A 27,019-nucleotide genomic window follows, 5' to 3' on the forward strand; every position below is an offset into this window, starting at 1 on the left:
TATATATTCTAGTTGTGAGTGCCTCTGGTTGTGCTATGTGAGACGCCGCCTCAGCATGGCCTGATGAGCGGTGCCATGTCTGCGCCCAGGATCCAAACTGGCGAAACCCTAGGCCACCAAAGCAGAGCGTGTGAACTTAACCACTCGGCCACCGGGCTGGCCCCTCGTTAAAGCTTTTAACTCTTTAATCAATGAAAGAACCAGTAAGATGCTACAGCTGGTTCAAAGGAGAATTTAAAATGAACAAGGCAATCAGGATGCTGAAATGTATTTATAAATAGGTGTAAAGCTTGTCAATATCCACAGTGCAGTAATGTATTGCATCTCCTGGACACACATGATGCATTTATGTTTCTATAGACAAGAATCATTTTGGGGCTGGCTCAGTGTCGCAGTGGTTAAGTTCGTATGTTCCTCTTTGGCAGCCCAGGCTTTGCCAGTTTGGATCCCAGGTGTAGACATGGCACCACTTGGCAAGCCATGATGTGGCAGGCCTCCCACATATAAAGTAGAGGAAGATGGGCATCGATGTTAACTCAGGGCCAGTCTTCCTCAGCTAAAAAGAGGAGGATTGGCAGCAGATGTTAGCTCAGGGCTAATCTCCATCAAAAAAAATCATTTTCATTACTATCATTTTTCTCCAGCTTCCAGATTGATAAAAATAGGTCGAAGACAATAAAAGGCAGAGTTAACTTGGAAGGGTGTACCTGACAGGACACCCAGACATCTTTTTTTCTGCTCATTTCAAAATGACCATTTTTTTCTGACATGAATTGATATATTGATTTGAATTTTGTTGGTTGTGAAGTTTAGATGGTTTTTATAATTTTTTATCCTGATTTATTAGCACCATAAATATAGGAAATTTATGACTACTTTATGTTTGTACCAATTTAAGTAACTGTATAATAAAAGCAATTTTGATTTTTCAAAACCACTGTGGACTTCACACAAAGGCAGCACTCGACGCCTGCGGGCACTGGGCGCTACGGGCCACCGGTTCGCAACTGCTGATAGAAACGATGATTCGGAATCATCGTTTCCAGTCACAGCCAGAACTCTGCAGTAGCTGCATGGTGATGGCAAAATGTGCCGGCTCATGGGGAACATGCAGGAAATTACAGAGAACATCCTGGAAACACAGGCTGCGTCTCCTCTCTCTCCCTGTTTGTCTGTTTTTAAACTGTCATCAGTTTCCATTGCTGAGCACCTCCAGTGAATTAGCATCCAGAAGGGTGTCTGGCAGGGGCTCAGGAAACAGGTGGAATGGCTGAATGAAAGGTGACCTACAAATTATGCCGAAAATCCTGTCATCCTCAGCAGTTTACAAACAGGATATTCATGTTATCAAATAAGTTATTTCACTGTGCCTCAGTTTCTGTGTCTATAAAAGATGCATAATAATAGTATCTACCCCTTTGGGTGGTTCTGAGGATTAAATGAGCCACTATTTGTAAAGCACTTAGGACAGTGCTCACCGTATAAGTGTTTGTTAAGAAAAACAAATAAAATTAAGTATTTTGCATTTGGAAGAATCGAAACTTGGAAATGTAGAGTGTGGGAGAGGCAAACCCTTGATCATGGAACCTTAACACAGTCAGTGCGGGAGCGGACGCACGTTGCTCAGGTACCTGACAAGCAGCTCATGGGAGAAGAGCAGACCCTTTGAAGCCACCTCCCTTTCTCTTACTGTCTCTCTCCACCCAGAAAAACCTACATGTCAGCACATGATTTATGTTTTGTTTTGTTTTTTTAAATACCTCTTAGGGCTATTTACATTTTTTTTAAAGTCTGTGTTGTTTTAATCAAAGTGATATATGCATATTATTTAGAAAATTGAATACTTGTAGAAATATACAAAGAAGAAAGCAATAAATCACTGAAAATTCTACCACCCAGGAATAAACCATGTTAATCCTGGAAGAAGTGCAGACATCTTTCTATGTAGTTTAAGGGGAGTGAGAAAGAGACTTTTACTTAAGAGGCTCAGATTATATAAGTCAATATTAAATAAAAAGTATGACATTAATTTTCCTTCAATTTAACGGAAGAAAAAAGAACTGAATTAAAACCAAAGAGATTGCTGAGCACAATAGGAATATGAGTACCTAAAGATTTCCTTTGAAGCTTAAGATATATATATTATATCATATATATTATATCTGATTTTTTTTTTGAGGAAGATTAACCCTGAGCTAACATCTACTGCCAATCCTCCTCTTTATTTGCTGAGGAAGACTGGCCCTGAGTTAACATCCTTGCCCATCTTCCTCTACTTTATATGGGGGATGCCTGCCACAGCATGGCTTGCCAAGCAGTGCCATGTCCACACCCGGGATCCAAACCAGGGAACCCCCGGCCGCCGAAGCAGAACGTGCGAACTTAACTGCTGCGCCACCAGGCTGGCCCCTATCATATATATTATATATGATTTTAACATCTTAATGAAAATCATTAAGAGATTGAAATAATATTTTTTACTTATAAATTTCAATTTAGGACACTATTGTCTCTTTGTAATGAAAGATGAGTTGATTATGATTTTTTTCTCCTTTACCCTATTCTCTTGATTATGTTGCTTGTATTATTGTTACTTTTCAGAACTGATATCTACATCTGTATTACAACTATGCATCTCCCAGTTGTTTGGTTTTAAGTTGATAATTGGGTGGATGTAACACTGCCATTTTTTTTATTACTATTTTCCCATTCCTTTCTTCATTTGTATTCGTTTACAGATTGGCTAGACTTCATTATAGTGTCTTTTCTTTGTTTGTCTGGGTTTGCTTTGTTTTCCAGGGGCTGGTCCTCTATTTCCAGAGCCACTATTGGATATTCATGGGTCCTATGTTCTTTCCCACCAGAATTCTGTAAATGTTATTACTCCGTTGTTTTTTGGTGTTTAAAGTTTCTAGAGGAAAAGAGTAAGGCCAGCATGATTTTTGTTTTCCCTTTTGTGGGTGACTTAGTTTATATTGGAGTGTCATTAGTCATAACATTTACAGAAATAAAACATTCTTAACAGGGCATACATTTTAAATGTAGTGACTCTCTGACAATTTCAGCAGTTTAACACTGAAATTCACACACACACACACACACACACACACACACACGGAAATCAGGATCATGCCCACATAGCCAGTGGGAATGTAAAATTTCCAGCCTCTCTGGACAACAGTTCAGTGGTTTCTTTAAAAAGTAAATATGCAGCTACCATTTAACCCAGCAATTACTCTCCTGGGCATTTATCCCAGAGAAATGAAAACTTATGTTCACACAAAAACCTGTACATGGATATTTAAGCCAAGGTCAAAGAGATGGAGTCAAATGTCTACGTACTCTGATTCCATTTATATGACATTCTGGAAAAGGCAGAATTATAGGAGCAGAAAACAGATCAGTGGTTGCCAGGAGCGGGCGGGGGAAGGGGTGGGAGGATTGGGGAGGGTTTCATGGGACTGACCATGATGGTGGCTCCCTGACTGAATGTAACTCAAAATTCAGAGACCGTCCACTAAAAAGAGTGAACTTCACTGTATGCAAGTTATACCTTAATAAAGCTGACTTTAAAAAAAATAGAATCAACAATAGTCTTTACATCATTGTCCCCATCATTTCAATACATTTATTTGAAAAGCATGAACTGCATTGAACCCCTTCGAGCCCCACGGTTGTTTGAGCTTCTAGGACATGCTCGTATTGATTTCTGTTTCAGTGCATTAGATTTTATTTTGAACAAGCAGAAGAACGTTGTTTCTGTCCTGGCGGCACATTTTCCCTGCATTGAAGATGACTCATAGAGTTTTTTATTTATCATTTTACGTCGTGTAATTCCTTTTACTGCTTAGTTGGAAAAAACTGTAAGCTTTTACCACATTTTATCACACAACATTTTCCTGCTCATTGAGACAAAACAGCATGTGCTCTTCCGCGAAGAGTGCTGACCCGGGCGCTCGGCCATCACGCGAAACTCCACGTTTAAACAAGCAAACACCCTGGCGCGGCATCTGTCGCTGGTCTGCTTCTTTTCCTTCAGATCATGTGGAAAAGACGGAGTTCACAGTAAATATATATTTTGATAAATTCTAGGCAATGTGCTTGACAATAAAACAGCTTGGATGGGTGGTTGCCTTCAAATAAAATATATAATTTATGCAAAATAAGAAGTGGACACGATAGATGCATTGACGCCAACCATCAAGGTACTCATCTGGTTTCAGTTTTGCTAACTAGGTTGTTCAAATGCACTCACCTCTCAGGTTAAGAGCTGACTATAGCTTTCAATTAAATGAGGTAGGCTGCACACATCTCCCTACCAATACCTCACTAAAATAAGAATAAAAGAGAATTAAAAAAAATTTTTTTAAGGCATAAATCCATAAGAACAAAAAGAACAGAGGAGGAGACACTAACCAATGAGAACTGGCAGCAAAATTATGGCTGCTAGTAAACTCTGCAGACAGAAGCAAGCTGAGGAGGAAAAGCCAAGAGGCAAGGCCACTGATTCCTGGTGCAGAGTCTGGTGAGGCTCAGGAAGTAGACGAGCCAGGGTCAAGGAAAGGGAGTAGATGACAGCCTCACTCCCCGGAGGGGCACAAGAAGCTGTGCCTGGAGTTCAGAGCACAGGCAGTGAAGTGAGAGGAGGCGACACTGAAAGATGACCCCCTGCACACCCTGCCTGCTTGGCTCCCAGAGTGCTGGCAGCCAGACGTAACCCCACCCCGCAGCCTCCAGGAGGATATTGGAGAATTTTTGGGGGGGAAACAGCCTGACCCAAGAGAAAAGCCCCACAGATATTCACATTTTTCAGCCCTCCAATAAAATGAGCAGGTTGCCATATGGTCACCCTGTGGGGAGGGCCACCAATTCACAAACTCTGCCCAATATACACAGCTTCCAGTAAGCTTTATGGGGCTGTACATTTAATTACGAATAGTTAAAAGTCACTTGACGTTTGAGTAAAGTCTCTAACCCAAAGACAGAGATCAAAACAATCAAACAGAAAAAGAGAACTGGGATGAACAGAAAAAAAAAAAAAAAGATCATACTATAACTCTTATCCACAGAAAGATAAGAAGATATTGCATCTACAGAAAATTTTTTTTTATAAAACATATTTAGAGACAAAAAAAGAATTCTTGGAAATCGCAAAAATGTTATTATAAATAAAAAATTCAATAATTGAAGCAATGCTCCAAACAGGATAAGAAATAAAGACGCAGAGACAGAAAGTAGGAATTAAAGCTCAAAAAAAAAAAAAAAAACAGGAGCTTAATCTAGGTCCAATTTTCAAATAATAGCAACTCCGGAAAGAGAAAACAAAGAAAATGGTGAGGAAGAAAAGCTAATTTTAAAAATATAAGAAATCTTCTCAGAATTAAAGAGACTGAGCCTTCAACACAACTGATAAAAACATCCCCATCCAGGCAGCACCCGGGGGTGGGTGTTTGTGCAGGGACCTCATCGTGTATCCAGATCATTAGTCACACTGCCCGCGTGTGATGTAGGAAGTTTAAGCTTTTGTATTTTCTGAAAAGACAGCCAATTTCCTTTTAAAGGTATTTCATTGCCTGAAGACCTATTAATTATAGGGCCATTTTACTCATCAATTTTGAAAAAACATAGATGATGTAATTAATTAAATGTCTTAGGTGACCAGGCAGTAAATTGTGTAGACCATATGGGAAAGTGAATTCCTTTGGCCTCACAAGTCTGTGACTGCAAAGGGAACGGGTGGTGGATCTTGCAGACTCTTCCATTTCTCCAGGCAATAATTCCGAACAATCCTGGACCCTCCTATGCTCTTCCCTGTCACATTGGTTCATTCATATGATTCTGCCCTATCTTTTTTGAGGGGAAGAGAGGATTTGTTTTTGTTTTTATTTTATTTATTTATTTATGTATTTTTAATTTTGAGTAATTTTTTTAAAACTTTTTATTTTTTATTTTTGAGGAACATTAGCCCTGAGCTAACATATGCTGCCAATCCTTCTCTTGCTGAGGAAGATTGGCCCTGAGCTAACATCCATGACCACCCTCCTCTGTTTTATGTGTGGGACGCCTGCCACAGCATGGCTAGATAAGCGGTGTGTAGGTCCATACCCAGGATCCAACCCGGCAAACCCCAGGCTGCCAAAAAGGGACGTGCAAACTTAACCACTGCACCACTGGGCCGACCCCCTTTTTTTTTTTTTTTATGACTCTGGGTTGGGTTTTTTTTTTTTTTAAGATTTTATTTTTTTCCTTTTTCTCCCCAAAGCCCCCCAGTACATAGTTGTGTATTCTTCGTTGTGGGTTCTTCTAGTTGTGGCATGTGGGACGCTGCCTCAGCGTGGTCTGATGAGCAGTGCCATGTCCGCACCCAGGATTCAAACTAATGAAACACTGGGCCGCCTGCAGCGAAGCGCGCGAACTTAACCACTCGGCCACGGGGCCAGCCCCTGGGCCGACCCCTTTTTTAAAAAAAATTTTTAATTTCAATTTATTTTTAGTGAGGAAGATTGGCCCTGAGCTAACATTTGTTGCCAATCTTCCTCTTTTTGCTTGAGGAAGATTGTCACTGAGCTGACATCTGTACCAATCTCCCTCTATTTTGTATGTGGGATGCCACCACAGCATGGCTTGATGAGCAGTATGTAGGTCCATGCCCAGGATCTGAACCGGTGAACCTCAGGCCACTGAAGTGGAATGCACAAACTTGACCTCTACACCACCAGCCCAGTCCCAGGATTTGTTTTTAAAACATAAACACAATATAGGGGCTGGCCCGGTGACGCAGCGGTTAAGTTCGCATGTTCCACTTCAGTGGCCAGGGGTTTGCTGGTTCGGATCCCGGGTGTGGACATGGCACTGCTTGACAGGCCATGCTGTGGTAGGTGTCCCACACATAAAGCAGAGGAAGATGGGCATGGATATTGGCTCAGGGCCAGTCTTCCTCAGCAAAAAGAGGAGGATTGGGAGCAGATGTTAGCTCAGGGCTAATCTTCCTCAATAAGTAAATAAATAAATAAACAAACACAATACATCGTTTACAAAGTCAAATATTCACAGGTGTATCATGAAGCAGCAGTTCCTGCTCCCCAATCCTATTTCTGATGTTCCTTTCCCTAAACAACTTCTCCAGCTGTGGCCTCCATTATTTATTGCCATATTTCTAAAAATTGGCTTAAGCTGATGTTTATTTATTTCTTTTCCAATATTAGACATTAATTACTGAGTCCATATTACAGACAGTGAGGACTCAATCTTCTTATGCCGTGACCCCTCCTCACCACATGTACATACACATGCACTTTTTCTTCGCCATCCTCCCCAAATAATTATATAACACTTTGGGTAATGTTTTTCATTATGACCGTGTATAGTGTTAAGAGCTAAACTACAATGAAATTGTATTTCCTTTTTGTGCAACTTTTTGTTTTTCTTGGAGTTAATAAGTGCTTCTTTTTTTCTGTTTGCTTACTTTTAATGTACTTTTCACCAATTCACCTTCAATCTCTATTCCACAGCTGTGAAATTCCTTTCAATAGGACCTAATAATTCAGAATAATCCGTCATTTCCTTTTTTTTAATTGAGATATCCTTCTTAGGGCTATCCTCCTGTTGTAATGTGGACCAGTTACTTTCTAGAACTGCTGCAGAGTCATCCTGGGAATTCTCCTCACCATTCTACAGAGTCAAATATCCCATTCCTGGTTCCTAGATCCATTTTTTCCTTCTTTCTTCACTCATTTCTTTGTTTTCTTGAAGCATATCATTCAGAAGAATTGAAGATGAAATATTTGAGGCCTTACGTATTCTTCTGAATCTTCTATCTTTACTAGTGCTTGACACTTTGGCTGGGTAGAGAATTCTATCTTAGAAACTGTCTCTCAGAATTCTGAAGGTTAGAAATCATTTTCTTTCTCTTGGCTTCTAGCTTTCAGAGACGCTGTTGAGAAGTCTGATACCATTTGATTTCTGATCCTTGCGTATATCAAGGTATACTTTGCATACACCTTGCGTATTTATCATAATGACCCCTAAAGAACCATATCTCACTTTATCTATACCATTAGATAGTCTTTTTCCACCTGGACTATGGACCCAGCCATATAACTTACTTTGGTCAAAAGGACAATAGCAAACATGACGTAACTGGAGGTTTGAAAAGTGCTTGCGCATTGGGCTGGTCCTCTCTTACTGCTGAGAACCCTTCCATCACCTTGTGAACAATTCCAAACTAGTTTCCTAGAAGATAAGAGACTGTGTGGAGAGAAGTCCCAGCCATGCCAGGAAGTCCTAGACGTGTGAGGCTGTCTTAGGCGATACAACCAACATGCATCCAGCTCAGACCAGAAGAACCACCCAACCAAACCACGGATTGTTTTGTCACTAAGTTTGGGTGATTTCTCACATAGAAAAAAGCTAACTGATACATCACCCTTCCATTTTGCAGAAACTTTTAGAATCTTCTCCTTATCCCAACTGTTGTAAAATTTCAGTGATGTGCCTTGATGTGGATTTTTTTCAACAACTGTATTGTAGACTCAGTTTCTTTAATTTGTTTAATTGTATCAGTTGCACAAATGCCATTCACCCAAATATGCCTTGAATTAATACTTCTCAATACTTCTCAAACTATAATGTGCACATGGGTCATCTGGGGATTTTGTTAAAATGCAGAGTAGCATTCAGCAGGTCTGGGAAGGGCCTGAGATCTAACCAGCTCCCAGGAGATGAAATACTTGGTCTGTGGACTGTATTTTCAGCAGCAAAATCTCACACTATCTGTGAAATGACATTTTGCAATTTGCATGTATTTCCATGTGCTCGTAAAAAAACAGAAGCTTTCCAATGTCCCAGCTAATTCACACGTATTTGCTTTTGATTGGTTAAAGAGCCTTTGCAGATTTTCATTCTTTCAATTCATAGTAGATGCATAAGTCTGCTCTGTGTGCAACCGGACATCAATAAACAGAGAAACAAGAGAGTGAGAAAGACAAAATTGACTGAAACTACCATCTGATAAATGAGTCCATTCTCTTATAATTTGTAGAACTGGCAAGAAATAGGAAGCATGGACATCAGAGAGAAAAACACATCACAGACCTTATTCTTTTTGTAAGGCATTATTGCTTTAAGAGTAATTGTGTTAAATGATGTACACGAATATGTAAATATAACTGAATATAATAAGTAAAATAAAAGAGGAAAAGTTGTTGCAGTAATCACTGACTCTAGTTACACTTTTACTTAAGTAATAATTCATTTCTGGGAAGTGCCACTGTGGACTCCCATAGGGGCAGAGATGCTTCCCCTCAGGATTTCACTTTGCTCATGACTGGGAAGATGGCAAAGCTTGTCTTTGCAACTTTTCTTCCTCCATTTTCCCCTTCTTGGCAAAAGTCACCACTGGCTATTAGCTCTGCTTATGCTCTCGGCCAGTAGGGAACAGTGGGAAAATACTCCCAATTCACACACATACCACCAACACCACCACCCTTGTCAACAACCAAATTAATGGATGGCATTCACTTTATTTTTAATCCTCCCATAGTGGACATCCCACCCCAATATATTTTTCTTAAACCTTTGATACCTGTTACTGCCTTTCTTCTATTTTACAAGAAATTGGCAGCAGATGATAACGTGAGTGGGTAAGTAGAAACAAGCAATAGTGGAAAAATATTGAAGAAGTTGATTATGTAATGCCAATAGTAACTAATATTTGATGTGCTTATGGTGTGCTAGGTACTGTTCTAAGTACTTTGCACGGACTAATTCATACTGGCCTTGCAGCTCTCCGATGAGGCAAGATGCTGCCTTTATCCTCAGCCAGTGAGATGTACACGCTTGACAGTATGCCTGTGTGTGTTTTTTGTGGATGTGATTTTATTTTATATACACACATAGTTATATCTTTTAGCTTTTAAATCATTCCTAGTTAATATGATAGAACTGTACTATCCAATATGGTAGCCGCTAGCCACATGCGGCTGTTGAACATTTGAGACATGACAAGTGTGAAATGAGATGGGCTATAAGTCCAAAACACAAGATTTTGAAGACAATGTAAAAAAATAAAATAATGTAAAATACCTCTTTAATATTTTAGATTAATTGTTGAAACATTATATTTGGGATATGATGGGTTAAATAAACTATATCACCAATATATTACTCAAATAAAGTAAATTATTAGTAATACAGTAATATTTCACCCGTTTCTTTTTCCTTTTTTACATGTGGCTACTGGAAATTGAAAATTACCTATGTGGCTGGCATCATATTTCTCTGGAACGGCACCATGCTAGAAGTACATATTCCATGGTTTTCTGCCAGTGGAGTAAGGTCGAGAACCTACACTTGGTGAGGTGTTAGCGGCCGTGGACAAAGTCTTACCTCTCCAGGTGTGTTTGTATCTTAAGACCTGTGTCTTGATCTAAGCTGGTATTTCTCAGCCCTGATTTCACAGAATCGCCTGGAAATTTCAGTAAAGACGGCCGCCCGGGTCGGTCTGCAGAGATTCTGACGGTCTGGGCAACCTGGGCGTCAGGAGTTTGAAATGCCCGCGGGCGATCTGAGGAAGCGGCCGCAGCTGAGGACCAGGACCGCGCGGGGACAGCGGCCCCGACTCCCGCGAGGGCCGGGGGGGCGGAGCCTCCGGCGGGGCCGGGAGAGGCCGGCGGCGGAGCCGCCTCGGGGCGCGGAGCCTCGGGATGGCGCTCCGGAGAGACTCGGGGGACGGAGAAGCCCTCCGGGGTCAGGGGGAGAAAGAGAGGGAAGGAGGGGATGGAGCCAAACTAGGGAAAAGGGAAGCGCCAGCCGAAAACCGCCTCAGTTATGCAAGGCGATGTCCCCCGGGCCGCAGACCTGCAGGCTCTCCTGTCCCCTCCCCCGCTGCAGGGGCTGAGAAATGCGGACCCGGAGGAAAACCGCGCCTCGGGTTGTGTCCGGCCTGTGGACTGAGCCCCCTTTCCCTCCAGGCTGCGCGGTGAGAGGGCTGGCTGCGGTTCTAAGGTGTTTAGTCAAATACTCAGCTTCACTGTATGATGTTATTCCAAATGTCTACTATGTAGAGTGTCAGAATTTGGGCAAATTCCACTTTGGAAGGTTAGAATTTATTAGAATCGAGATAAGAAGCTGCTCCCCTTCCGCCAACTGCGTCCCCTCAGAGCTTCCCCGCGGGCTTCAGGCGGCGCTGGGGTCCAGGGCAGGCCTCGGGGACCGCTTTGTTAGGACTACTTGCCCAGACTTTTCCGAATAATTTTAACTTCCCACGCCTTTCCTGGCAAAGTCAGTGTTCATGTGGGAAAAGTTCGTGCCAACTGCCATCCATCCTTTGATGTTGGGAAAAATAGGTCTTTTTCAAATAAGAACCTGTTCCCTGAGACAAAACCCCATTTTCCTCCTCTCTCCTTCCATCTCTTCCTTCATGTCTTAGCATCTGTTTATGATTCTGCAAGGTTATATGAATTTTTTCATATTTCCAACTTGATCAGGGTAAACTAAATGTCCAACAAGAGTTTTGGTCTCAAATTCACCCTTATGACCACGGTCTGAAGAATAATGATTTTTAGAATTTTACTGTCAGATACTGCCAAATGATTAAAATACCTATGCCCCATGGACTGTGCCATTTCTCTCAGTCTTTTGGGGAGTAACCAGGCAGTGCTGTTAATAATCAGAGTGCTCTCTCATTTCACATCTCCTAAAGATGAAGGTAAGAGCTGCCCAGCGGAGGTGAGGCCACATTTATGAATGAAAGCATTCATGGTGGGGTTTCCTGCCTGTTGTGTTTTCTTATGGATCTAAAGCTGTAACTTTCACATGCTATCAAACCACTTTAACAGTTTCTATTTCTATCCCATGTGCCTGAGGGGGAAACATTTGGCAGTGCATACAACATCAAAAGAAAACTCCTTTCCTGTGGCCAACTTTTATAATGTATTTTTAGATTTAGAAATACATTCTCCTCTCCCTCCACCAAGCATATATATTTTTACCCTTCTCTTCCAAACTGCACCAAAATCTGTTTCCTGGCAATTTGAGAAGTGAGAAATGTCTGTGTGGGGAAAAATTGAAGATGCATGTGATGTTGTAATTTTAGCAGAGACACGTTGCCAAATGACAAAACCAGGGGCCGTCTTGTGATGTTTTCTTCTGCTCACACGGACTTTTCCTATTTTGATCTCACTCTCAACTCGTTGAAGGCTCAGGCTGCCTCCCACTCCGATGTCTGACCTGTTTTAAATCAGCAGTGTACCGATTTGTAAAGACAAAGAAAGCACGATGACCTTAATTTGGAGAGTGGGGAGGACAACTCTATGGATTAAATTGTCATTTTTAATTCATTGTAAATATAAAAAGCAGGCAGTCTGTTCAGCTGTCATTCTGATCTTTAAGTTGGGTTAGAAAGTTCGCTCAGTCAACAAGGTCTTTTCAAGCATTTACCATATGCCGGGCATGGTTCCAAGCACCGGGAATAGGGCAGCAAATGAGACGGAGCCTCTGCCCTGTTGGTTTGGAAACAGCACTGAACTCTCAGCCAGGGCACTTGAGAGGTTGCATAAGACGGGGCGGGGCTGTATGCAAGGTCCTGGCTAGCTCTGTCTTCCGATTAACTGTGATTTTCTCTAGGTCCAGCTAAGCCAAGTACTGTTCTGTATAACACTGGAAATCCTTCCAGGTTAGAACACCATTCTTTCTTTCTGCTCCTTGATTTTTGCCCGATATCAGTACATGACCTGCTGAAAACTCTTCTGTTTTTTCTCTATGGATTACGTAACCACCCCACCGGCTTAGATTTCAGACTTATGTGACGTTGTGTGATGCATAATTATATTCTGCTTCTAGAGGAAAAAAAAACAACTGAGGACTATTTCAAAAATTATTTTCACACATGATTATCGTACAGTATTACAATGTATTATGTGCAAAATTCCATTTAAAAAAATCATTTACAAAAGGAAGTACAACACAGTATGTGCTGAGGGTTCTAGATGTACAGCAAAAGCTAAAAAAGGTACAAGGAACAAAGCCAACCAAATTAGATGTCTATGCATCTTTACACAGTACAATAACATGTTTTTATAACTACCTGTGTTACGTTGATACAAGACCCTCACACTTTGTGCAACCCCGAACAGGTTTCATAAAACATAAATTTAACTTCACCATACATTCTTATAATGCACACAGGCTTTTGGGTGCACTTGCAAACTCTTTTCCAAACAGCATCTTATTAACTCAGTGAAAGTCACATTACACATTACTTGGTTTCTGCCCAAAATAATTTGATGCTGTTAGTTTTGATTTATGTGGAAAAGGAAAAACAGTGTTATCCTTATTTTTTTTTCTGCATAGGGTTTTCAAAATTGCTTCCAAAAGCAAATAACATGGGATAGATTTTTTGCCAAATCTCACTGCACGTTTACAGTATTTTCAGCATAGGTGGTTCCTTCCATCTCCTTTTCCCACTTCCTGCAAGGAGCCCGAACCAGCAGACTACACTCCTTAGTCCTTTCTTAGAGTCTGTATTTCTCTCTCGACCTCTCTCTACATTCATTTCTCTCCTGATCCTCAGCATCACTTGGTTACAACACAAAACAACAAAATACCACTGAGGGTGAACAAGGGAACAGTACATCAGATTTCCAAAGGCATTCTGTGGCCAGTGTCAGTAATACATCGCTTTAAGAAATCCAGCAGTCTCTCCCCACAAAGTTGCCAAAACATCCAGTTACAGAAGAGAGACTTTTAAAATGCAATACTCTCAAATCCAGCAAGAGATTTTTTTTGAATATTAAATGTTAAAATCACATGCATAATTATAGAATATCTTAAAGTTACAAAAATATTTTAAAAACCAATCCTGACAGTTTACCTGCAACTGCTATAAAAATTTCTATGAAATATATAAAAACACAAAGGCTCTTTGTAAAAAAAAAGGAAGATGAAGAAAAGAAAAAAACAGGAAGGAAAGGATGGAACCATCCACAGAACTGAGAAGCACCTGACAGGCTGCATCGGACAGTCTTGTCGAACACCTGCTGCTGAAGTCAAGAGAAGAGCTTGTTCCTTAAGTGTTTGTTCAGCACATATACATACATGCGAGCCAACCTAGAATCCGGTTGGGGGCAGGTAGCAGACGATCTCAAGACACCTGAACCATCAAATGCAATTCTCCATCTCTGAGAGAGAATCCTACTGCATCATGAACCTCAGTGACCTTGCTTGGGCAATGTGGCTAAAGATGTCCTTGGCCAAGTTGGCCTGTGGATGGCTTAGTCACTGAACCAGGAGGTCCCCAAGGCGGTGACTGCTTTTCAAGCCCAAGCATGTGGGAGCCAAAGGCAAGGTTCCTGACCCCGCTTTGGACGCACCACTGGGGTGCACCACTATGAGGTGGTGAGATCTTCTTCCCCATTCTGGAAAATGACACCGTAGGGATCATTCTTGATGCGCTTATAGACAAAGTGGAAGATGTGGGGTTGTGGCCGGCTATGCAGCTCAGCTTTGATTTTTTGAGGGTAAGTGTCCTCTGCCAGCTGTTGCCACGTTTCGTCAACAAAGAGGAAGAGGCTGTACTCCTCAGGGTCCCCCACTTTAAACTTCTCGGCACAGAGCTGACACACATCCTCGGTGGTGACGTAAGGTCTCACGAGGAGGGTCTTGCCTGTGCAGCCACTGTTGACCTCCTGGAATGCAACTCGGAGATAATTCTGCAGGTGGAAAGAGAGAAACCGGGGACAAAGTCAGAAGAAGAAACGAGACATCGCAATAAGGGAACGGGATGAGATGCAAGTGAGAGGTCTAACGTGTGAGCCCCTCCAGGCTCCGGCTCCTCAGGATGTCCAACATCAGGACACGAGGCCTCGAAGTGCAAGGAAAGAAGCCGATCTGAATTTGGACAATGGGGAGAACACCTATATGGACTGAGTTGCTGTATTTTAATTCATCGCAAATAAGAAGCAGGAAGTCCGTTCAGCCCTGTTCTGATCTTTCAGTGTCCCTCATAAAGTCTGGCTAAGAAATCCCTGGTTGAGGGTGTGAACCAGACCCGAGAGTGGGTTTATTCCCAGCTTGAAAAATAAACCAAACAGCAGGAATGCCTGAACCAGGAGTCAGCAGGAAGAGCCGTTTAAAATATGCAGACACGAGAGCACATACTGTGCTCACTTCGGACTACTTTTTATGAAGCCTAAGCAAGGGCAATAATGTTAGGTTGGACCATAAGATACTGCCGATATATGACCATTTTTCACCTCCCCAAATGGGAATTTCATGTGGTTCAACCTCATACAAGGTTCCAAGTGTCTCTGGGTCCAGTGTGGAAAACGTCAGCAAGAGGAGAAGGTTGACTTGGCCAAAAGCCTGTGGAGACGGAGCTGATCAAGAGCGACGTGGTGGCTGAGGGAAGGAGAAGATGTCTGCAGCCTGGGCCTGTGAACAGACCAGGCCTGTGCCATCGGGAAACAGACAACACTGCGGCCTCACACGCACAAAGCCCGGACGAGGAGCGGAGACTCTACACCTAGCCAGGCTCCCCATGATTCCGTGACCCCGGACAACTTCTTCAGTTTCCACTTCCTCAGGAGTGGCATTACCAGATGAACGAGAGAATGACTAGTTAAATTTGATTTTCAGACAGAAAACAAATACATTTTCCTTTTTTAAATCTGGCACCCCTACTCAGGAGTGAAGGGAAGTGGTGCTCTCTGCCCAGGGTTCCACACGGCGACCAAGAGAGCTTACTGGGATGAGGGAGGGACAGTGTGCTGTGCACACCTAAGATAATTCTGACACTCCTGTGTACTCGAACACCTCAGAGTACACATGTGCTCCGTTTTACCCACCCCCTCCTCTCCCATCACCCCCCCAATACTTGGTCCACACACTAGTATGCATTTACTCACTGACTCTGAAGAGAACTTTGTGAAAGAAGTCTACACTATCCCCATTGACCAGCGAAGAAACTGAGGCACAGAGAGGCTAAGTAACTTGCCCAGGGCCACACAGCTACTGACTGGCAGAGCTGGCATTCTAGCATCTTCACCACTGTGGTGTGCTGCCTCTCCGAAGTGAGGAGACTTGTGTGTGTGCCTGTGACCCCTGATTTAGGAGTTCCAGGTGGAGCTTTGCTTCTGAGATTTGCTTTTACAATCCAGCTGACTGCTGACAATTCCCCACTTGGGTTATAGTCTAAGAAGACGTGCAAGGCCAGTGGGGAGGGGTGTGCAGAAGGAAGGGACTCTGTGGCATCTGGGGGTCCGTAGGCTAGAAGCTCCAGAAGGAGAGAGGGGACAGGAGGAAGGGGCTGGTGGCAGGTGGGGAGATGGAAGAATGAGCTTCTCTCATTTCCTCCCTTCTTCTCATCAGAGGCTGGGTGACCTTAGGAAGCCCCTAGTCAGACAGCCAGTATAGCAGATTCCAAGGGCCTGCCTACGTAAAACCACTTAACACAACTACTCCAGCGGGGGAGCACACAGTGTGCATTCTTGCTGTTTAGATTTCCGTGCCTGGCAAGGAACTCCTAAGAATAGTGCTATCTGAGAGGACAACCTGCTGACCTTGCCTTTCCACAGTGGGCTGACTGCACCAAATGCACCTTCTGAGTATTTTCAGAGCACTGAGAAGGCAAAAAGGGCAAGGAAGGTGAATTTGGACATGGAGCCAAATCGGCCTGCTTGGAAACTCATCACGTGGCACATAGAAACAAAACGCAGTCAGATTTTATAACTCGATTTGAAACTTTCAGAATATTATTCGAAGACGTTTGCAGACTTACTCAAAATTTCATAGAGTATGAGCAAATCAAAAGCTGCTGTGTTGGGTAAAGACTTCTACAGCCTTCATCTGGCTCTCCTCTCCAAGAAACAAGCACTGTGGCAACCCCACATTCCCGGGCACCTGCTCATGGTCATGGAAAACTCTGGATGGGATCCAGGCAGACTTGGCTCAGATACTCACTTTTTTTTTTTTTTGAGGAAGATCAGCCTTGAGCTAACATCTGCTGCCAGTCTTCCTCTTTTTGCTGAGGAAGACTGGCCCTGAGCTAACATCCGTGCCCGTCTTCCTCTACTTTATATGTGGGACGCCTACCGCAGCGTGGCTTGCCATGTCCACACCCGGGATCTGAACTGGTGAACCCCAGGCCACTGAAGCGGAACGTTGGCACTTAACCGCTGCACCACTGGGCCAGCCCCCTCAGATGCTCACTTGTAAACTCTGCCCCTGATTGGCTGCTGACGAGATTCTGGGGTCTTCTCTTTGGGGGGGTGGGGAGCGAAAAAGGAAGGAGACAAGGGCAGACACCCCTGCATCTCTCCCTCTTCTCAGCACTGCTGCCCATAGCAGCCCAACACTGCTGTTTCCACTCGGCTGAAATAAAATCTCCGCTGCCTGTGCCAAGAGCTTCCTCCTTCTTGACTTCCTTCCTGTCTGCTCAGGTGCTCGGCATCCAGGCTGGGAGAAATCCTGCCTTAATTTGACTGTTTTCTTAAAGGCAGCAAAACTTAGGCCAAACCCACATATATTTTTTTAATGTAAGGAAAACAGGGAAGCGAAACAACAAGGCCAGAGGGTGGTTTAAAATATCCCTTTTCCACCGGATGATCTGAGAAAGAGAGGACCTCAGGCACCCTGGGCCGTGTGTCTGCGAGCCAGCTCTGCCTTCCTGGAGGACAAAGGAAGCAGCACGGGCCTGCAGAGCCATGGCAGCCGCATACCTGAAAGTCGTCCACTGAGGGGATGCTCCGGTTGGTGGTCCTCCGTTTGTGCCACTGCCTCAGGGTGTCTCTGGCCTCCGAGCTGAGCAGGCGCGCTGCTTGCTCTTCTTGGAAATTCTTTATCAGAGAAAGTGCTCCGTAGGCGCTTGTCAAGTAATACCCTCCTAGAAAGGGCAAAAAGAGTGAACTTCAGGACTCTACGCTCTGCTGATACAGTCAGTGGGCAACAGAGTTAGAAGCCGGGCTTCGTGTTTTCTCCATTTCTCCCACACGCATTTCCTTGTGGGACCACAGAAGCACGTATGCACAAGCACATCCTTCAGCATCATCCCCATGGATGTACTGGGTGACTCAGGCCTGTGCCAGGGCCCAGGGGGGCACCGACCGGTCAGGCTGACGATGCCCTGTTTTCACTGATGGAATTTTCATTATTATGGGAGAGACCCATCTCTAAATTATTTAAGTGCAATTGTCAAAATGCTTTGCCAGAAAAGCTCAGGGCATTTTGGCCTGATGGAGGTGGGGAGGTCTGTGATGGGGGGTCAGGTTGATTGCTCCGAGGTGAGAATCATTTACTTTACAAACGAGAGTTCACAGACCTCCTTGCAATACTTGCTTTGGGGCTTTTCTTTTAGGAATTAATATTTCCTAATTTTTAAGTAAACTATACACTTTGAAATAACTGAACAAAATACAAGCGTGTTCACGATAATACGGGTTCTTCAAAACAGCTTCTCACTCCTGAGTCCCTTTCTTCCCCTTACTAGGGGACTAACGTAACACATTTAGGAAAAGCAAGTGATGCCCATTTGATGGTGTATTTGGTAATGATTTCTTATGTTTGGGGGAGTGTTAAAAGACTTACAACACGGTGAGATGCATATAAATGTGTTCGTAAGTTTTGTCCTAAACTATAATTAGGTGCCTTTGGTGGAACTTGTAAGCTCCATTTCAAGATCCACTAGGGGGCGCCCCAATTGTTTATTAAAAATTCTCTAATTGGGCACAGCACATTTTAAATTGAGATACATTCTTTGTCAAAACACCTACTGAATCTCTACTATAAGCCCAAGCCAGGTACAGAGCAGGGGGTGGGTTTGTAAGAAAGAGAATCTGAGTCCCCACTCTATGGGAAGTTTATGAATTTATCAAAGGAAAACGGACACTGGTGGTTTATTCATGCCGGGACTAGAAGTTAGTTGTGGTTAAATGAGTTTTGCGCAAAAGAATCACTTTCACGACTGAAGTATTTAGCTGCTAATGCAAAACCCTAAAGAACTCTCTCTGGTCAACAAGTGGCAGCATTCAAGCCGGCAGCTGGCGCAGCACCAGAGACACGAACAGAGCCCCCTGTGAATCACAACGGCTATGCGACTTAAGAGAGAAACACACCTTCGCGATTCTCAGGTCGCTGAGGGAGCTTTGGGGGTAATTCTTCACTGCAGCCTCATCTAGCCCACTCTTCACGATACACTTTCTAGGCACACATCACATGGCCGGGTTTTTTTTGGAGTCATTTGAATAGTTGAACGGCCCCACCTCCTGGGTCTAAGTTCCCCATGGCAGCCCCTACATGCTAGTACAGAATTCTGAGTAGCTGATTTTTACTACATATTTGCCCCATAAACAAATCAGCATGTGACTGAGTGTGAAAATCAGTAGTACAGAATTTAAATGCAACACAGGATTTCAGGAGAAATTAGAATGGATTTCAGTATTCAAGCAAGGCTGTGTGGAGGGGTCAGTATTGGAGCTGGGATTGGAGGGGCGGTTAGAACCCAGTTTGGGAGGAAGGGTGTTTCCTTTGGACGTCAAATTTTAGACTCCATAGCTCTGATATGATTTCAGGCCACTAAGGAGAAAAATCAAAATGCTGGAAGCACAAAATTGACCACATTTTGAAACATATGGATGCAATTAGAGGAAGGTTTAAATTTCAGCAAAACTATAACCCTACCACAAGAGCTGTGCACTTCAAAGGGATTCTATGACGCCTTTTCCGTAAATGAAACTACCTGCTTAAACAGCAGAAAAGAGATGTGGGCTGCTGGCCCGCAAACCAAAGAGGGCTTCGGGTAGGCCGCGCCGACCGGGTCGGCAAGGCGTCTCTGCTCAGCAGCCTCTTCCTCCTGTCGGCACCGCTTCAGTTCGCTGATGCACAGGCCTGGCCTGCAACCACAGCCAACCCGAGTGGCCGCGCTGCTCTCCCGAGGAAGGAGGCCAAGAAGCGCGAGACACAGCTAAGTGGAGGCAGCTTCTAGTTTAGGCGCAAGCTCACCGGCTGCTCTATGTAGTCACTAGCTGGGTCCCTGTCTTTCTCTCACATTTGATTCCTGGAGGTGAGGCCAGCCACATGCCCTCTGGCATCAACACAGTGCTCAGGGCAGGGCCTCGCTCTGGGGAAACACCGGGAGAGGTGGCAGGAAGTGGCTGTCTCGATCCTTGAGCCACAAGATGAAAGCACATGTTTGTCCTAAGTACACAATATCAGCAACAGAACGGTAATTTTCTGAGTGAAACTGGCATGCCCTTTTCCCAAAGCCCCAAGAGTCTGACATACTTATTACCAGAATTAAATGTGATTGAAGCTCAAAAAAAAAAAACAAACAACAAAAGAAAACAAAAACCCTGGATGCATGTAAAATTCTAATAATAATGAAGTAGAAGAAAGGGAAGCATGGTGTGGAGACTACCATATGCTTCTCTCAGTGCCTGGGCAAAACCACATGCTTCCTCGCGCCTGTGAAATCCCAGGGCAGAGCAGGCGATGAAAGCTCCAGGGAAGGTCTTGGTGGCTCATCATGGAGTGTCTGGTTCGAGGGTTGGGAATATTAATGAGGGGAGATAACTGAGAGAGAGGGTAGAGCATGAAAGAGGCTCATTCATATCGGCCGGGGGTGGAGGGACAGCACGGAAAGACATGCATCACGAATCCTGAGTCAGCACTAGCCGTGGAGGGGCAGGAAGGGCGTCCGGCGAGGGTTCCCGGGAGGACAGACCCTCTGCAAAGCAAGCCAAACACTGAGGACTTAGGGACTAAGGACACGTTCGGGGTGACGATGCATTTAAATTCCCTCCAGGGGAAATCCCAGGGTGATGCATTCCCTGGGAAACCCTATCAGCAGGGACCTTTTTTCTCAGGCCCAGACTCAACTCCCTGCAGAAAAGAAGGAAATTCTTGACAACCATTCCCCGCTCAGGGTCTGTCTGGGCTCTGACAGGCGCACAGGAAAATGGATCAACAGGATTCACAAGGACAGGCCCTGATTTGTTCTCCTTTAAAAAGACTAGCTCACATCAGAGTTCCAGTTATTTCTGCTTTTCAAGGCTGTGCACCACAGTGACAAACATCCAAATTATCTCCATGATAAAATACCAAACTGATGTGTAAGGAGAAGGAATTTCTGCTAAGACATGTTGGGGTCAGGCAGACACAAGAAGGAAACTGAACTGACAAGGTCAATTGAAAGCAAACCGCCCAGATTTCACTCCACTGTATTTTTATTTCAAAAACGAGCAGATACTATTTTTTAAATAGAAAAGAAAATCAATGCTGTTTTCATCTAGAAAACAAAAGACAGGCCTTCATCCGTTTCACAGATAAAACAGCAGCATATTCTTCTGGCAGTGGAAATATTCTCTAACAAAAGTTTACAGCTTCCTCTTGGAATCAAAGAAACCATTTCTTTTTTAAAATGGCATTTATTCTTTTGAATGATTTTTTTTATTGCAAATACCCAATCTCAGTGAAGGATAATTAGGGCAGGGTTATATTCTTAGTATTTTTCTGACTTTTCCATATTTTCTACGACGAATATGTATTACTTTTGTAATCAGAAAAAAGTCAGCACATTCGTTTAAATTAAAAAAGAAGCTAAAACTTCATTTAATCGTAAAATGTCAAAAAAGGACCCATGGGATTTTATTTTGGGGCGATGAAACATCTCACTGCTAGATAGAGGTGGCAGACTGCAAAAAATTGCAAATGTATTAAATACTACTGAATTGTTCACTTTAAAGTGGTTAACTTTAGGTTATGTGAATTTCACCTTAATTAAAAAAAATGAAAACTAAACTGAAAAAAAAGCACCCAGTTCCCCCCATCCCTTACCTTCTCCATGTAACAGCGATGGGTCTAAGAGCTCCATCATGTACTCGATCTCCGTGTCCAGCTCCAGCATGTCACACTGGGCTATGACATAGGTCAGGACCGGTAAAAAGTCGTCCGCTCCGTACATCCTCCCTGGGATTAGGAGGAAAGGGGAAGAAGGGAAGATTGTTACTAACATTCCTTTCTTTCATATCCTACTTGCCACTTTTATTAGACCGAGGAGTCACCCTGGGGAAATGTGCTATTCATGAGCAGAGGTGGGCGTTTCAGGAATCCATGGAGGCAGTGACTCGCCCCCACCCCCGCTCATGTCAGAGGCCAGCCCTAACTCACAACTTCAGAATGAACGTCTGTGAGTCCATGAACACAGGAAAGATTTTCTCCCCATTTTCATGATTTACATCAAGCTATGCACTAGAACAGAGCACTTTTAAATAGTTTAACTTTCAGCAAGTAATATTATAAAAATTTACAAAGTATCTACTTATTACGTTAATCTTTTGTGTCTTGTTCCTATTGCTTTTTGTGCGAATTAATCATAACCACAATGACAGAACCAAACTCAAACCAAGAGTAAACTTTGCTCTGTGTTCAACGTGAGACAGAATTAATTTACTTAAATGTGCTAATTCAGTATATGCTGAACAGGTACCTACGCTTAATAAATGGCAAAAAAAATTTAGTCCTTATTGCTACTTTTCATTACAATGGTGATTCTCAACAGGGGTGATTTTGCCCCCAGGGGAACCTGGCATTGTCTGGAGACATTTTTCCTTGTCACGACTGGAGGGTGGGGTTGCGGGTAGCATCTGGGATGCGGACAAGCTTCCTACAGGAAGCGGCATGGCCCCCACAACAAAGAATTGTCTGGTTTAAATGTCACTAGTGCTGAGGTTAAGAAACTGTGCTTCAGAAGAACATAGTCCTGTGCAGATATTTTTGGGAGATCTTTCATAAATTATTTCACGAACTACAAAAATTCTATTTCCCGTAGGTGAAATATGCTTGCGGATTTCAGAGGTGATGTTCATATGCTATCATCACTAGCCCACGAGCTCACATGCATGTCTTTGCTTAACAATTTGCAGTGCACACACATTCCTATCTACTCAAGTGGTGGTTATTACAGCGTGTGTTTTTCTCTCTGTTGCTTCTCCGTGAAGCAGTTTCACTCAGAGGAAAAGTTGGTAATCATCCACGGAATTACACCAGGCTCACAGAAGACCTGGAACAGAGCAGGGCTCAGCCACTCCACGAATCAAGGCTGCTCCTGCATCTACAAGCAGCAGCCCAGGGGAAATCCGAGGGCTTACTTCCAACATTGGAACTCTTGTGAATTCCGGTTACATTGCTTCAGCTTGTGGCAAAGAAAGGAGAGCCAGTGAAATGGCTGTAATGAAACTGCATTATTACTGAATGCTCTGAATTTCTGACACATGTGTAGATCATTCACACACACCTCACTGTCCAAAATGTAGTACTGATAATTGCTAATATTTCCATCGTGCCTGAGGCTGTGCCAGCATCTGATCCCCACCTTAGGAAGGACAGGGTCATAGCCAGCAACAGGTGCACGGAAACTTTTAGAAGGTTGAGTAAGGTGGCCAAAGTCCCACACTTAATTAACTTCAGGGCTAGGATTCGAACTTGGACTTCAGAGTCTGAATCCACTTCCCCCACCCTGAACTCAATCTTTAATCAACTGGCATTGTACAAAAATCTCACAGCTCTTATCCACTTGCTCTTTTTGGTGCTATTAATGTGTTGCATGTGACTAATTTGCCAGATACCAGAGTAACACTTATATTTTTGTGAGCCACTTGGTGAAATCAAGAGATTGAAAGGAAGAGAAATTGGGACTCAGAAAGACTGACATGTGCCTGGCCTGGTCACGGGCCCTGGTGGGAAGTGGTGAAGAGCCTGGACTTCGGGCAGCCTCACCTGAGTTGTTCTCCATGACAGTGTAAATAAGCTTGCAGACCCTCAGCAGCAGCATGACTTTCTTTTCCGGGGAATACATCTTCTGCATTGTCATGAATTTGACTTTGATTTTCTCCACATCCACAATATCAGGGGTCGGGGCGAAGACCCCCAGCTCCTGTGGATTCCTCTGCCGGACCAGCTGCAGGTTCTCCTTGAGCTGTTTCCACGAGCCGTCGGCCATGTGGAAGTCCTTCAGCATGGCCTCCACGTGCCCCTTCAGGGGCTTCAGGATGCACTTGTGCATGGCTTTCTCCAACACCACATCTGCCAAAGAAAGGGCAGCTACTGTGACCATGGTCTGAAGAAAGAGGAAATGCAATGTCTGCTTTCTCGGAATGGACATTTGCAATTCTGGGCATTGGTTGCAGGGCAGACAAGATACAGCTTCACATCCAGCCACCCAACACTACCACCGGCACTCCAAGATTTTTTTCTGTAATGTCAGGAAGAGTGAATCTTTCCTAATAAAGTTTTACAGTTTCTGTTGCATACAATCAATACAATTAAATGTATTTGTGTTAGCTACTTTTACGTCCCCTCCCCCATAAGCCCAGGCAAATATTTTAGAAGACATTCTTTTGACTTAGTCCTTCTACCAATCATCCAGTTGACAGGTAAGTAAATACATTATTTTAAAGGAAGGATTTTCTAATAGGGTTCGAGATCCCTTAAAATATTTTCTGAGGAAATAAATTCAGCTAAACACACATGTTATCTTAGATTAGATTCTGGACCAAAAAACTTCTTTATTTCATTTGCTGTAAAGGACATTTTTGAGACATTAGATGAGATCTGAATAGAACCTGCAGAACAGGTTTTAGTGTTAGTTTAGGGAATCAGTATTTACTTGGGTTTTGTTACAGAATGTCCTTGTTTTTAGGAAATACACACTGAGTATTTAGGAGTAAACAGACACAATGTCTGCAACTCACTCTCAAATGGTTCAGAAAAAAGGAGTGTGTGAGTGTGTGTGTGTGTGTGTTGTGTGTAAACAAAGAGAAAGGCCAAGTATGAAACAAATGTGGCAAAGTGCTAACTTTTGGGAAATCAGGGTGAAGGGCAGACACGATTTCTTGGTACTATTTTTTGCCACTTTTCTGTGGGTCTGAAATGATTTCGAAATAAAAATTAAAAAATTTTGAAATGTCTTTGTGCTCAGAGTTAGGAAACACCTTCAGGTGTGGGAGGCATTATTTTTCCCTCTTTCTTTGAATGGTTGCCCAACGGAGCAGCTTTCTTGGCTGACAGTAAAATGACCAGGATCACAGATCTGGAGATCCAGACTTAAGATGATTTACACAATAATAAGCTCTCTGCTTTTTCAACATCAGCTTTTCAATCCCAAATGTTTGCACATTCTCATCAAAACTACCTGGGTAGCAACCACACATAATATGACCCTTTAATGTGATTCCATTCTGAAGCCCATGGATCCACTTACTTCTAAGATTGGAAATAACTGAGTTCTCTCTCCTGCCTTTGGAATTTCTGACATTGGATCAGATCACACTGAATCCAAATTATCACCTATTATTACAAAGTCAGGGACAAAGAGAAATCTAAGCCAGATGCACAAACATAAAAAACAATTTTCTCATAACCCAAAGCTAAAACTGATGCCAAAAGTTAGTGCTGACCCCACAATGATTAGCTTCTCCAGCCTAAGTTTTTCTCAGTTCTTCCACTTTCATATCCTATCCCAGAGATCTCTTTGTTTAAATATACAGCTTTACACAACTATAGAAATCAAGGTTGAAGCAAAAGAGGTTATAACGTAAGAAGAAAAACAGTACAACATTGTCACTTAACATCTGGCATAAAAGCAAATTACTTGCTTTGCAATGGTTATGGTGCGTGAATAAACTCGGGTGACTTTATAGCATCTTTGACTTTATCCTGAATAGTCACCACGATGAAAAGTCAACAGCAGCAATTAACGTGGAGCACTCAGTTGATTTAGGCTCTAAGTATGTTACTTCATTATCTCATCTAATTCTTACACTAACTCTATTACTTTTGCATAATACTAATATTATGCCCATTTTACACATGAGGAAACTGAGGCTTGGAGATGTCTAAGGGCTTGCTTGAGGCTGCACAACTATTTTAAACAATCAATCATACTGCTTTGCAAAGTAAATAATCTCTTAATTCTAACATTCAAGGTGCTGTATAAACATTCACCAATTTATTCCTCTCTGTCCAAAGGTTCTGAAACCTACACATGGTTCTAATATATAATCGTGTTATACACTGCTGTTAACCGTGTTAATCACTCCTGTTAGAATGAGGTCACCAAGGGGGGTGAAAGGCATGCCAATCATTAATATTAGGGATGTACATGAATGCTGATAGCAGCATTATTCATAAGAACCAAAAACTGGAAACAACCCAAAGGCCCATCCCAATGGAATGATACAAGGACATATTCGTACAGTGGAATTCAGAGAATGGAATTCAGACAATGGAAGATTCATTCCATGAAAAAGAGCACACTTCTGCTCCAAGTGCAACTGGATGAATCTCATAGATAAAATGCTCTGTGGGAAAAGCCAGACATAAATAGTATCTCCTTTAGCATTTCATTTCTATAAAGTTCAAAAGCAAACAGCATGAGTCTATGATGACGAAAGTCAGGATGGCAGCTACCCTTAGGAATAAACGGGGCTGTGGGGTGACACTTCCGGGGAGACGTTCTATATCTGGATCTGGGTAGTAGCTATATGTGTGTGCACATACGTGAAAATTTATCGAACTGAGCACTTAAGATTTGTGCACTTTATGGATATAAGTTAAACCTCAACAACCATGTACAAACTGAACAAATAAAACTGGAGACCAGCCTGGGATTTTCACCTTGAACCCCCAAGGGAAACTTTTAGCTTCAGAGTAAGCCTGGTCACCTCTGGGCCAGAGCGTTAACACAATCATTTCCAGAAGGTTCTGTGATATTCCTGGGGAGGACAGCAGAAAATTCATTACCAGCAAGCTGAGGGGGTCCCTCATGCACCTCATCCTTGCCACCACAGAAGGATGCTGGCCTTTGCACCATAAACGGGGCTGTGGAATTCTGTGAGAAGGGCTGAAACCTAGGACTCATTGCCAAGTGCCCATTCTCTTACAACTCAGAATAAAAAAAATTACTAGTGCTGGATATTTTTTTTTAGTACATTTTTAAAGGTCATAATTTAAAAATAAAAAAGACTGGTCT

General features: G+C 43.0%; 1 protein-coding gene across 15 annotated transcripts in view; it reads right to left on the minus strand.

Moving 5' to 3' along the window:
* Positions 1-12,860: 12,860 nt before the first annotated feature.
* RIN2 (Ras and Rab interactor 2) overlaps positions 12,861-27,019 on the minus strand; it is a 216,871-nt gene continuing 202,712 nt past the window's right edge. For all 15 annotated transcript variants that reach the window (XM_023626031.2, XM_023626030.2, XM_023626036.2 and 12 more), the window contains 4 exons: positions 23,767-24,072; positions 21,826-21,957; positions 17,715-17,878; positions 12,861-14,708 (listed from right to left, as the gene is read on the minus strand). In XM_023626031.2, the coding sequence (XP_023481799.1) occupies positions 14,385-14,708; positions 17,715-17,878; positions 21,826-21,957; positions 23,767-24,072 (926 nt within the window). In that variant the 3' untranslated portion in view covers positions 12,861-14,384. The remainder of the gene's footprint in view (positions 14,709-17,714; positions 17,879-21,825; positions 21,958-23,766; positions 24,073-27,019) is intronic.

This window comes from Equus caballus, chromosome 22 (genome assembly GCF_041296265.1).
Source record: "Equus caballus isolate H_3958 breed thoroughbred chromosome 22, TB-T2T, whole genome shotgun sequence".
NCBI classification, from domain to species: domain Eukaryota; kingdom Metazoa; phylum Chordata; class Mammalia; order Perissodactyla; family Equidae; genus Equus; species Equus caballus.